We start from the raw sequence: 14,286 nt of genomic DNA on the forward strand, positions 1-14,286 counted from the left end.
CCCGTGGCTTGATACCACTGAGAAGCCAGGGTACATTGAGTTGATCTCAACTGAAGACATGTCATGGGTGTAGCATACACTGTGGAAGCCATGTGGCCCAGCAATCTCAACATCTGCCGAGCTGTGACCTGCTGAGAGGCACGAACCTTGGACACCAGCGAGACAAGATTGTCCGCTCTAGTCTCCCGGAGGTAGGCTCAAACCTCTGTGTCAAGGAGGGCTCCTATGAACTCCAAATCGCTGGACAGAGTGTAGATGAAACTTGGAGTAGTTTAAAATGAACCCTAGTAGCTCTAGCACCCAAATAGTAATCTGCATGGACTCTCGAGCACCATCCTCTGAGTTGCTTTTCACCAGCCAATCATCGAGATACTGGAACACATGGACTCCCAGTCTACGTAGCGATGCTGGAACTACTGCTAGACATTGGGTAAAGACCCTGGGAGCTGACAAGAGACCAAAATGCAACATGCGGTACCGGTAATGATGTGTTCCCAGCCGAAATACATCCGGTGAGCTGGAAGTATCGGGATGCGAGTATATGTGTCCTTTAAGTGCAGAGAGAATAGCCAATCATTCTGAATCACTGCGAGAAGGGTGCCCAGGGAAACCATCGGACTAGAAATTTGTTCAAGGCCCCTAAGTCTAGGATGGGATGCATACCGACTGTGCTGACAGCTGAATGAATGAGCTCTTGGTGGCCAATTTGAAGGTTTGAGATGCCAACTGAGGGCGTATCCAAGACAGACTATTTGAAGAACCCACTGGTCAGAGGTTATAAGAGGCCACCTTTGTTGAAAAAATTTGAGCCCCCCCCCCCCCCGACCAGCAAGTCATCCGGGATGGACACTTTTACTGCGACTATGCTCTGCTGGAGCCAGTCAAAAGCTCGCTCCTTGATTGACTGGGGAGCAGCAGGGACTTAGGTGCACACTGTTGATGTGAACGAGCGCACTGGGGCTGAGCCTGAGTAGGCTGACGAGCCAAAGGAGTGTACCTACCTAGAATAGTAGAGGGACCACTACTTGGCTTGCCAAAAACCCTCCTAGATGAGGAGGTGGATACAGAACGCACCCAGCAGAAGACAGAAGAGATGATATCGGTAGGGGCATCCACTAACCTCTGCTGCACAGAATGTTCCAAGTCAGAAACATGCAGCCATGAGAGTCTGCACATTGCTATACCTTGAGCAGAGATCCTGGATGCCACATCAAAAGTGTCATAAATGCCCCTGGCCGATAACTTTCAACAGGACTTTTGCTGCTCGACCAACTGGTGAAAAGGCTCAGTGTGCTCCAAAGGGAGGAGCACACTGTGGAGTGCTCCAGAGTGTGCTCCAAAAGGAGGAGCACACCATGGAGTCTTGCAATCCAGAGGTGGCCTGTTCAAATCCCACTGCTGCTCCTTGTGATCTTGGGCAAGTCACTTAACCCTCCATTGCCTCAGGTACAAAATTAGATTGTGAGCCCTCCTGGGACAGAGAAATATCCAGTGTACCTGAATGTAACTCACCTTGAGCTACTACTGAAAAAGGTGTGAGCAAAATCTAAATAAATAAATAAATTCACCAAGTCCGACAGCTGTCATACCGAATTTCGCAAGCAGACGCTTGTGAAGAGCTGGTAAAAAAAAGACTGTATACAGGAGATGAGCATTGAAGCCTGGTGAATCTACCTCCCAAAACAATCCAGGGTTCTAGGTTCTCTGCCTGGGGTCGTGGAGGCATAGTCACTAGTACTCCTGGTTCTTTTAAGAGCAGACTCCACCACCGTAGAATTGTGAGGTAGCTGAGGCCTAACAAAACCAGATTCACTGTGGATCTGATATTGGGTGTCAATCTTCTTGGGCACAACAGGGACCAACAGAGGGTACTCCCAGTTCCAGACGAGGACTTCCCTGAGTACTTCGTGAAGGGGGGCAGTCACAGTTTCCTTAGGAGGAGAGGTGTAGTCCATGACCGCGAGCATCTTGGCCCTAGGCTCATCCACCACTTCCAAAGGAAAAGGAATGGCATCAGCCATTCCTTAACAAAAGATGGAAATGAAAGGCTCTCTGGCAGTGAACCCCTCTTTCAGGTGGAGGGGAGGGTTCAAAGGGGATCCCATAAGTCTCATCTGAGGAGAAGTATCTAGGATCTTCCTCTGAATCCTAAGAGTGCTCCTCCTCAGTGTCAGACAGTATTTCACTATGGGACTGCCAAGACCAAATTTGCCTCAATGCCGAGGAACCATGCCTTCAAGAGCAGCATCGAGAAAGCAGCATCGACAAACCAGCTTCCTCCACCAACATGATGGGGTACCAGCTTGTGTGGCAGTCGACATCAGGGCCACAAGTGGCACCGGAGGCCAACCGCAGGCGCAAGCACCCCTGATACCAATGCATGTTGCTGCATAAGGCCATCCAGCAGCTCTGGGAGCAAGGTCCAGATGCCCTCATCGAGGGCTGACACTGGGAAAAGCTGAGGTGCCGGTTGCAGAACTGCTGGGGTCGACGCGGGAGCAGGATCTTGGCTGCTTGGAGACAGGCGCATCGGCACCTGCATGGAAGGAGAGCGATCCTCCTGGCGCCAATGCTTCTTGGGTGCGGAATCCTTTAACACCTTGGAGTTCCCGGCACCATGTGTCGAGGGTGACCAATGACGATGCTTCTTGGCCTTCGCCCAAAGCGTATCACCAAGGCTCCTCGGTGCCGAAGACGACGTTGAATCCTCCTCGGGTCCAACGATGGATGGTCACGGGGGACCTGCACAGCAGGAGGCCTCGAGACAGGTGGAGACGCCTCACTGCTCCCAGCATCCACAGGTCTTGAAGCAGCCATGCTTACCAACACTCCCGATGCCACTTAAATGCTCGATGTCGATGCCAACGTTGGCTCCAAAAATTCTCTCTCCTTGAGCCTCTCGGGAAACCTGGGTCCTTTTCTTCATGCGAAGACAGAGAACACAATCAACAGGGCTATAGTTGGGCCCAAGATACTGCAGACACCAAGAATGAGTGTCTTTTCCAGAGATAGCCTGACTGCACTGGGTACAGCGCTTGAAGCCACTGGGAGTCTTCATAGACATGGGCTAAATGACGTGATGGTGCCTACAGGGGTAAGGCACAGAAAAAAGAAAGGAAAGAACCTGACCAAAGTGAGGACCTAAAACAGCTCGATGAAGACGGAAAAATAAGAAAACTTAAAACCGGGCATAATAAAACTAAAGAAATTAAAGAACATGTTGGAAAAAAGGCCCAAATAATGGAGCCACAAGAAAAAAAATGAGAAAATTAGCTGAAAGGCACTTAAAAATTCTCAAGAACCAGGTGAGTGAGGACAAAAAAAAAAAAGATGCACCTTATCCTCACATGGAAATAAGAGAACTGAGGAGACCGCATTCGCACAATGGGCGGGAAGGCACTCGTGCATGCACGGTGGGGCGTGGCTCAAGCGCCACAAAGCTCTATTTTTAGCTTTGGCAAAATGCTGGACCGGGCGATGTGGATCAGCGTAATCCACTTGTGAGAAGATTGAAGCAAGCTTGTCCTTGGAGAAAATCCAGCTAACAGCAGGTAAATAATGCAGGCCTAAGAAACGGTGGAGCAGAACAGCAGCTGAAAGCAGGCCTTGGAAGACACTGGATTTGATGCAGTGCTGCAGAACAGCAGTCAAAAAGCAGAGGAGCACCGAGGACAGTAGAATACCAGTATGGCAAAACGGTGTTTACTGAACAGAAGAACCAATACAGCCACATTTCAGCAGCTGCCTGCATTGGGACATAATGTCAGGTTTGCACACAGATAGACTTAATGTAAGTGAATAACCAACCAGATCTCTGTCTTGTCCTTGGAGAAAATCCAGCTAACAGCAGGTAAATAATGCAGGCCTAAGAAACGGTGGAGCAGAACAGCAGCTGAAAGCAGGCCTTGGAAGACACTGGATTTGATGCAGTGCTGCAGAACAGCAGTCAAAAAGCAGAGGAGCACCGAGGACAGTAGAATACCAGTATGGCAAAACGGTGTTTACTGAACAGAAGAACCAATACAGCCACATTTCAGCAGCTGCCTGCATTGGGACATAATGTCAGGTTTGCACACAGATAGACTTAATGTAAGTGAATAACCAACCAGATCTCTGTCTTAAAAGTAAAATCAACAACTCAAATCGGCAGTTATTTATTTTAAACACTTCTAACCCGCCTATAAACTAGGCAGTTTTCATAAAAACATACATACCAGTATAAAACATCTTCAATTAACAAAAATATAACATAAAATGCTGCTATCATAATTTCCAAAACTATAATACATATCACAAAAAGGCTTGAACAAAAAACTGTGTTTTTAATAGTTTCTTAAATTGCTGGAAACTAGTGGTTAAGCGAGGCTGATCTGGCAAGGCATTCCACATTAATATTCCCACTATAGAGAAAGCTGAGATCTGAGTAAAGACAATGTACTGAAGATACCAACTGCAAACTCAGGCACTTGGAGAAATCTGATTTTAAAGACCTTCCTGATGCAAAGTAAAAACTTGACCAAAAATATTATGGCATTTTACCATATATTACTTGAACAGTACTCAAAACTTTATACTGCACTCGATATTTCACAACCACATGAACAATTTGTTCTTTCATTGAAAGACGACAATCCAGAATTACACCCACACGAAGAAACTAAGGCCAATATTCATCCTCCTTTTTCCCTACCACAAGAATTTCAGTTTAATTGACAAATTACATTCATATAAGATATCAGACGTGAGGACAACTGTTATCCCCATGATACTATCGGGGAAAAAAAAATTGTACATCATCGGCATAAAGCTGGTACTCAACATCCAACGTGTCAAAAACCTCACACAAAGGGGCCATGTAAATATTAAACAAAAGCGAAGATAAGACAAATCCCTGTGAGACTCCTCTCAAAACAGGAAAAGATTTAGGAACCCTTCCTCCACTTTGAACTAGCAAAGCATGTTCTGACAAATAGGATGCAAACCAATCATACACTTTACCCCCTATACCAAGCTTTTGTAGCTTAGCCAACAATATAGCTCCATCAACTGAATCACAGGCAGATGACATATCCAATGAAATCAAACAGTAGCATAAATTTCTAGCCATACCTCTCCTCATGGTATCTACTGTTGAAATTAATAATGTCTCTATGCTTTGAGCCTTTCTGAAGCCATACTGAAGTCTATTCAAACAATGATTCTCTTCCACAAAATCTTCAACTTGTTCCAAGACAACCTTCTCAATTACTTTCTCCAAAAAAGGGACCACACAAATGGGCCTGTAACTACTCATACTTCCAGGATTTAATTTCTCATTTTTTAACAATGGCTTTACTGTAGCTTCTTTGCAAACTGCAGAACAAAACATGTTAAAGGCAACACAATTTTGTCAATCATTTGTCGAATAACCCCAGATGAACATGGGTCAGATAAAGACCGAGTAGGGGTAATTACAGAAACTATTCTTGTCATGTGGCCATGTCAGGTCGCCTGTTCAATAAACACCTTTTTGCCATATTGGGTGTTCTACTGTTCTCAGTGCTCCTCTGCTTTGACTGCTTTCAACATTTTTTGTCTTTCCTTTTGATGACGTGTTGTAGAACAGAGCAGTCAGTGGCCAGGGTGCAGAAGCAGAGCTGGGAGCTGTGCCCCATCCAAGGATGTCCCTCTGTACTGAGTTACTGGGATCAAATGTATTGCTCATCTGCCGGTATTCAGGGCTTTGTATATGTTTCTCATGCTACAATAGTTACACCTCAACAGTGCATTGTAATAAGACAGTGCTTTTCAACCCTCGGAGGCACACTTAGCCCGACAGGATTTTAGGATAACAAAAATAAATATGCACAAAATAAATCTGCAAACAGGGTCTCCAATTTATACAGATTTCTCTCATGCATATTCACCTTGGTAGTACTGAAAACCTGAGAGGCTAGATGTGGTGTGCCTCCAAGAGGACTGAGAAGCATTGGTATACAAGACCCACTGACTGGCTGGCTAGTTTTAGTTTAATTTAGGGATTTTGAGGTTTTCTTCATTTCTTATTGAAATAACCTCTGAGGCTTTCAGATTCAGGTAAGTGCAAGACAGAAGCTGAGAATTACCTGCGTGAAGTTTCTTTAGTGTTTCGTAGGTGAAAAAGCTGAGTCCAGCATAGGGAATTACACCCAGAATTGTAGGTGCAAAACCCCTGTACAAAGTCTGTAGGCCTTCCTCTCGTGATATTCGAATGAAAACATGAATGATGTTGCAGTACCTATTGCACAGGGAAATACTGAATTATTCACAGAACAGCGGGAGGCGCTTTAAAATTCAACTGCAGCCAGGGGCCTCAATTTTCAACAGGGTCCCAAAGAGTTTTCTAACCTGTTTCCTGCTGTCAAAACTGTTTTCCTAATTCTTTAAAATGTCCATTTTGAAATTATTTGTGAACTGGGGTAAAGTAGAGGATACTGAAGAGATGTTATTTTGGTAAAAACAAAGGGGTCAATATTCAAAGCGTTTTAAACTGGGCAGGAGAAGCTCCTGCTGGGTTAAAAATGTCATGGTGGCTGACCCAGGAGCAGATATTCAAAAGGCATTTAATTGGACAGTGCCACTGAATATCCACTCTGACCCCAAGGGGCAGAGACATAGCTAACTAGGCACGTTGAACTGCATAAATTAGCTGTCCTATGCCTGGTTAGTTATGCAGTTATAGCACCGAATGTAGACTGTACCTGGATAGCTTCCCAGATGCCAAAAAGATCCAGATATTAATTGCTGGTGCCCAGACAAGACCTCGCATTGAATATCTGGCCAGTGTTTAAAGAAATGATGAGTTCTGCTAGCTGAATCTAACCCCAAAGTTTCTGAGGTGACAATTTTTTTTTTTGATTTCCCACAAAGTTCTACGAACTGAAGTAGCAGGCATTCTCACAAAACAGAAGGTACTGGGGCACAGCAAGAATTTTACCTAATAGGGCATTTTCAGATTCCCAGGTCTAGGACATCAACAGAAAAGAAGCTTTGAATGTACTCGGAGAACGGAGTCTGGGTCCTCGAGAGTAGAGGTCAACCAAATTTCAGTTTTCGTTTCAATGTCATCAATAGAAATCAAACAAAATAAAACATGGAAAAGAAAATAAGATATACCTTTTTTATTGGACATAACTTAATACATTTCTTGATTAGCTTTCAAAGGTTCAGGGCTGTGCCGATGCGGTAAGCGGGGTAAGCACCGCAAGGGGGCGCCCACCTCTGGAGGGCGCCGCCGTGGTGCTTACCCTTGCCCTGCACCGCAGAAGCCTTTAAATCTTTTACCTCAATCGCAGCAGCGTCAGTGAAAGCGCTGCCGACGTCTCCCTTCCCTTGCACTCGTTGGTTCCCTCAGTGTCCCGCCTTCTTCTGACGTCAGAAGAAGGCAGACACTGAGGGAACCAAGAGCGCGAAGGGAAGGAAGACGTCGGCAGCGCTCCGCTTTCACTGACGCTGCTGCGGAGAGGTGGGCCTGCATGGAGATGCTGCAGGGGAGAGACCTGGTTGGCTGTGTGCCACGTGGGCGGAAGGGGCTGCAGGAAGAGAGATCTGGGTGCCTGAGAGCTGTGTGGAGAGAGGAAAGCTGCAGGAAGGAACAGCTGGGAATTGAACTCACCACAGGTCAGGAGGAAGCAACTGTAAGAAGTGGGTTCAAGCTAATTTGAGAGTAAGACTTTTAGGGGAAAGGCATTCAGCCTAAGCAGAGTGAAAACTGGGGGGGGGGGGGGGGGGGGGAGAGTCAGCCTGGGGCACGGAAGTAAAAGATTTAAAGGCCCCAGGGCGCGGATGGGAGGGCAGAGAGAGAGGCATGGATGGGAGGGCAGAGAGAGAGGCATGGATGGGAGGGCAGAGAGAGGCATGGATGGGAGGGCAGGGCCCAGGGAGGACAAATTGCTGGAAGGGGAGGGGAGGGGAGGGGAGAGAGGAGGATTGCTGGCTATGGATAAAGGAGGGAAGGGCAGAGAGGGACAAGGATGGACATGGGGGCCCAGGGAGAGGACAATTTGCTGGAAATGGAGGGGAGGGGAGAGAGGAGGATTGCTGGCTATGGATGAAGGAGGGAAGGGCAGAGAGGGACAAGGATGGACATGGGGGCCCAGGGAGAGGACAAATTGCTGAAAATGGAGGGGAGGGGAGAGAGGAGGATTGCTGGCTATGGATGGAGGAGGGAAGGGCAGAGAGGGACATGGATGGGAGGACAGGACCCAGGGAGAGAGAAGAAATTGCTGGAAATGAATATAGAGCAAGAAATGAAGAAGGAGGAAAGTAAAGGAAGCCCTGGAAATGGAGTTAAGAGTACAGATAGCAGCAGACTCAGATACGGCCAGCATGATCGGAAAAAGAAAAAGTCACCAGACAACAAAGGTAGAAAAAAATAATTTTATTTTCATTTTAGCGTTTGGAATATGCCCACTTTGAGAATTTACATCTGCTATCTTATTTTGCAATGTATAGCAATTTGTTTCTAAGAATATTGCTGACAATTCCTTTCAGTGTGGCAAGTGGTGAGCGATCATTTTCACTGGGGGGGGGGGGCGTGATCATTTTCACGGGGGGGGGGGGGGGAGGCGCCTACTGATAGTCTGCAGGGGGGCACCAAAGACCCTAGGCACGGCCCTGCGAAGGTTGCCCTTCTTCGTCGATCTGACGAAGAAGGGCAACCTTCGAAAGCTAATCAAGAAATGTATTAAGTTATGTCCAATAAAAAAAGGTATCATCTTATTTTCTTTTCCATGTTTTATTTTGTTTGATTTCTATTGATAACCTTTAAGAGTGGACTAACACAGCTACCACACCTCTCTACGTTTCAATGTCGAAACCAGCCCAAAGTTTTTTCTGCCCAGTTTCAGGTTCAGCCAAAAGGTAAGTTTCCTTCCTTTATTCCCAAAGGATCAGTCCAGACTAGTGGGTTATGCCCATCTACTAGCAGGTGGAGACAGAAAGTACGGCAGATTTCTGCCTTAAAAGGCTCCTGTGTATCTCAGCCAGTATTCGATATCCAAGCAGTATAGACAAAAGGAAACATCGTGGAACTCCTGCCTCCTTAATGCCGAAGGCACAACCTGAAGAAGAAAAATGGAAGCAAAAAAAAACAAAAACAGATTTACCTTCAACAAAACAGAACTTAGTGCCTTCAAACCATGAAAAACACAACTATCAACTGGGACATATTGAGAAAGGCAGGTTCTGGACTGATCCTTTGGGACTAAAGGAGACAATATTAGCAGCCGACTACTTTTACCTCAAGTCCCAAGGATCAGTCCAGACTAGTGGGATGTAAAAAAGCAGTCCTCAAGTTGGGTGGGCCACGGAAACCCCCACCGAAAGAACAGATGCTTGGAAAGATGTCTCTGCATAAGCAGAAACATCCCAGCAATAATGTTTAAAAAAAAGTATGCAGAGAAGACCATATAGCTGACCGACAAATCTCACTGGAAGTGGTCTGAGCCTCAGCAAATGAAGTAGACAGCACCCTAGCGTGCTTTAACATTCAGAGAGGCACTCTATTTCCCAAGAGGAGAAAGGATGATGAGATTTGCCCATTGGTTTAGAGATATAGTAGCTTTAGAAGCCTTCATTCCCTTCCAAACACTGGAAATCAGTTCAAAAAGATGGTCAGAACAATGAATATCATTAGTAACCTCCAGTTAAATGCATAAGGGTCTGACAAACATCAAGGAAGCAAGAGGAGTTGAGCTTCACTCCATAACCCTCCCGTCAAAAGGATGGCAGAAAAATAGGTTAATCCATATGAAAGGGGGGGGGGGGGGGGGGAACTACCTTGGGCAGAAAGGAAGGAATTGTCCAGATGGTCACCCTAGCCACAGAAATACTAAGAAACAGGTCTCTAAAGGATAATGCCTGCAGCTCAGAGATGCACAGGGCTGAAGACATGGTCACCAGGAACATAGTCTTCAAAGTAAGGCCTTTCAGCAAGGCCTTGTGGATGGGCTCAAAGGGAGATTTCTGTAGACCCTTCAGCACCAGAGAGACTCCACTCCGGACAAACAGGCTTACGGGGTGGATTCAAGTGATTAAATCCCTTGAGGAATCTAACCACCTCCAGATGAGCCACTAAGGAATAATTTTAAGACATCCCCAGGAACAAGCAAGAGCAGCGACCTGAACTTAAGCAAATTAAGAGTCAACCCTTTTTTAAGACCACCCTGTAGGAATGCCAGAATCTGAGCCAGAGATGAACTAAATGGAGAAATGGTGTGTTCTCCAAACCCTGGCATACGCTGTCGATGTTGACTACTACACTCCTGCAGGTGCGCAAGCGACCATCTCCTCTGAATAACCCTTCCTTCTCAATCTTGACCTTTCCAGAACCAGGCCGTAACAAAGGGGATAGATCCTCCATTGTTACGGAACCATGAGAGAGAAGGCCCCTTGAGACAGAAGCCGAAACGTAGTTATCTGAAGCCAAACTAAGTCCGCGTACCAGGACCTTCTGGGCTGATCTGGAGCTTAACAGGCCTGGGTGATGAAAGACGCACTGAAGAACTCTGCCCACCACTGGCCACAGAGGGAATACAGAGACGACCTGTGGAGCAAGGCATCCAGACCCTCTGACACGCTGTTCCTGTAGTAGCTGTAGAACTGGTGAGCCTGAGCACTGCATTGGGTTGCCATGAGGTTCAGGACTGGAAACCCCCACCTCAAAGTTATAAGCTGGAATACTTCCAACAAGATTTTCCACTCTCCCAGATCAAGAGCATTCCTGCTGAACATAGTAAATGACGGCAGATAAAGACCTGTACGGTCCATCCAGTCTGCCCAACTCATTTTACATGGTATGTGATACTTTATATTTATTTATTTGCAGCATTTGTATCACACATTTTCCCACCTCTTTGCAGGCTCAATGTGGCTTACATTGTGCCGCAATGACAGCTGTCATTAACGGTAAGAGAATAACAGAGTATTGTTACAATTAAGGTACATTAGTTGTCAAGGGAATTGGGAGTAAAGAAATATGTAAACCCTAGCCACAGAAATACTAAGAAACAGGTCTCTAAAGGATAATGCCTGCAGCTCAGAGATGCACAGGGCTGAAGACATGGTCACCAGGAACATAGTCTTCAAAGTAAGGCCTTTCAGCAAGGCCTTGTGGATGGGCTCAAAGGGAGATTTCTGTAGACCCTTCAGCACCAGAGAGACTCCACTCCGGACAAACAGGCTTACGGGGTGGATTCAAGTGATTAAATCCCTTGAGGAATCTAACCACCTCCAGATGAGCCACTAAGGAATAATTTTAAGACATCCCCAGGAACAAGCAAGAGCAGCGACCTGAACTTAAGCAAATTAAGAGTCAACCCTTTTTTAAGACCACCCTGTAGGAATGCCAGAATCTGAGCCAGAGATGAACTAAATGGAGAAATGGTGTGTTCTCCAAACCCTGGCATACGCTGTCGATGTTGACTACTACACTCCTGCAGGTGCGCAAGCGACCATCTCCTCTGAATAACCCTTCCTTCTCAATCTTGACCTTTCCAGAACCAGGCCGTAACAAAGGGGGATAGATCCTCCATTGTTACGGAACCATGAGAGAGAAGGCCCCTTGAGACAGAAGCCGAAACGTAGTTATCTGAAGCCAAACTAAGTCCGCGTACCAGGACCTTCTGGGCTGATCTGGAGCTTAACAGGCCTGGGTGATGAAAGACGCACTGAAGAACTCTGCCCACCACTGGCCACAGAGGGAATACAGAGACGACCTGTGGTTGGCCACCTGTGAAGCAAGGCATCCAGACCCTCTGACACGCTGTTCCTGTAGTAGCTGTAGAACTGGTGAGCCTGAGCACTGCATTGGGTTGCCATGAGGTTCAGGACTGGAAACCCCCACCTCAAAGTTATAAGCTGGAATACTTCCAACAAGATTTTCCACTCTCCCAGATCAAGAGCATTCCTGCTGAACATAGTAAATGACGGCAGATAAAGACCTGTACGGTCCATCCAGTCTGCCCAACTCATTTTACATGGTATGTGATACTTTATATTTATTTATTTGCAGCATTTGTATCACACATTTTCCCACCTCTTTGCAGGCTCAATGTGGCTTACATTGTGCCGCAATGACAGCTGTCATTAACGGTAAGAGAATAACAGAGTATTGTTACAATTAAGGTACATTAGTTGTCAAGGGAATTGGGAGTAAAGAAATATGTAAACCCGAGTTTGATTTGTCCTTGCCTTTCTCAGGGCACAGACTGTAGAAGTCTGCCCAGTACTGTTCTTGTACTAAGTTCTGAAGCTAACATCGAAGCCCCTTAAAATTTACACTCCAGCCTATCCCTATCTATTCAGTCACAATCTGGGCGTAGACCGTAGAAGTCTGCCCAGCTCCCGTTTTGTTTCCAATTACCGGCGTCGCCATCCAATCTCCGCTAAGATTCCATGGAACCATTCCTTGTAAACAGGATTCCTTTGTGTTTATCCCACGCATGTTTGAATTCAATTACCATTTTTATCTCCACCACCTCCCGTGGGAGGGCATTCCACATATCCACCACCCTCTCCGTGAAAAAATACTTCCTGACATTAGTCCTGAGTCTGCCCCCCTTCAACCTCAATTCATGTCTTCTAGTTCTACCGCCTTCCCGTCTCCGGAAAGGTAAAATTATGTATCATACCTGATAATTTTCTTTCCATTAATCATAGCTGATCAATCCATAGACTGGTGGGTTGTGTCCATCTACCAGCAGGTGGAGATAGAGAGCAATCCTTTTGCCTCCCTATATGTGGTCATGTGCTGCCGGAAACTCCTCAGTATGTCGATATCCAAGCTCCATCCACAGGACTCAGCACTTAGAGAATTACACCCACAAAGGGACACTCTGCCCAGCTCACCACCGCCGAAACGGGGGAGGGGAATTAACCCAGCTCATCCCCACACAAGTGGGGGAGGGGAATCCGTCCAGCTCATCCCCGCGGAGCGGGGGAGGGACACCACCCCGCCGATGCGGGGGGATCTGGCTTATCCTGCAACCGCAACCGCGGGAGGAGCTGACTGACCCTAACACCGCCGAAGCGGGAGGGGTACAAAGCTGCTCTACAGCCGCACGAAGCGGGAGGGAGCACCGGCAGAATTTATGTCTCAATCCAGCCCCGTAAAACGGAGGGGAGAGGAATGCAGCAGCTCACTGTAACACAAACTCGTCTCAACTCTTGAAGAATCCAATTGAAAAAACTTGAACACGAAGTCCTCCTGAACAGGAACTGAAGACTAAACTTGAACCTGAAATGCAACCAGAATATAAACAGTACAGATATCTGGGAGGGGCTATGGATTGATCAGCTATGATTAATGGAAAGAAAATTATCAGGTATGATACATAATTTTACTTTCCATATCATCATGCTGATCAATCCATAGACTGGTGGGATGTACCGAAGCAGTACTCACCCAGGGCGGGACATTGAAATCCCTGACCGCAACACTGAAGCTCCAAACCGGGCCTCCGCCCGAGCAGCCACAGTCAAGCGGTAATGCCTGGAGAAGGTATGGGCCGATGCCCAAGTTGCCGCCTTGCATATCTCTTCCAAGGAGACGGACCCGGCCTCTGCCATCGAGGCCGCCTGAGCTCTAGTGGAGTGAGCCTTCAGCTGAATAGGCGGCACCTTCCCCGCGGCCACATAAGCCGCTGCAATGGCTTCCTTGACCCATCTTGCCACTGTAGGCTTAGCAGCCTGCAGACCCTTACGAGGACCTGCAAACAGGACAAACAGATGATCCGATTTCCGGAAATCATTGGTCACTTCCAAGTATCTGATGATGACTCGTCTCACATCCAGAAATTTGAGAGCAGAGTATTCCTCTGGGTAGTCCTCCCTACGAAAGGAAGGGAGACAGAGCTGCTGATTCACATGGAAGCGAGAAACAATCTTGGGCAGGAAGGAAGGCACTGTGTGAATAGTACCTCCTGCCTCAGTGAACTGCAGAAAAGGCTCTGGACATGAGAGTGCCTGGAGCTCGGAAACTCTTCTGGCTGAAGTGATAGCCACCAAAAAGACTGCTTTCAACGTCAGGTCTTTCAGAGATGCCCTCGACAAGGGTTCAAAAGGCGGCTTCTGCAAGGCTCTTAGCACCAGGTTGAGATTCCACGCAGGCACCACTGAGTGCAGAGGAGGGCGCAGGTGATTAACTCCCTTGAGAAAATGTACCACATCTGGCTGCGAAGCCAGGGAAGCACCCTTCAGGCGGCCTCTGAAGCAAGCCAGAGCCGCTACCTGGACTTTAAGGGAACTGAGCGACAGGCCTTTCTCCAG

At 47.0% G+C, this 14,286-nt stretch overlaps 1 protein-coding gene across 1 annotated transcript in view; it reads right to left on the reverse strand.

Moving 5' to 3' along the window:
- The window catches only part of SLC25A42 (solute carrier family 25 member 42), an 84,846-nt gene that overhangs the window by 3,279 nt on the left and 67,281 nt on the right, over positions 1-14,286 (reverse strand). Inside the window, 1 exon segment of the mRNA XM_030220197.1 lies at positions 6,105-6,256. Coding sequence (XP_030076057.1) covers positions 6,105-6,256 — 152 coding nt within the window.

Source organism: Microcaecilia unicolor, chromosome 11 (assembly GCF_901765095.1).
Source record: "Microcaecilia unicolor chromosome 11, aMicUni1.1, whole genome shotgun sequence".
NCBI lineage: Eukaryota > Metazoa > Chordata > Amphibia > Gymnophiona > Siphonopidae > Microcaecilia > Microcaecilia unicolor.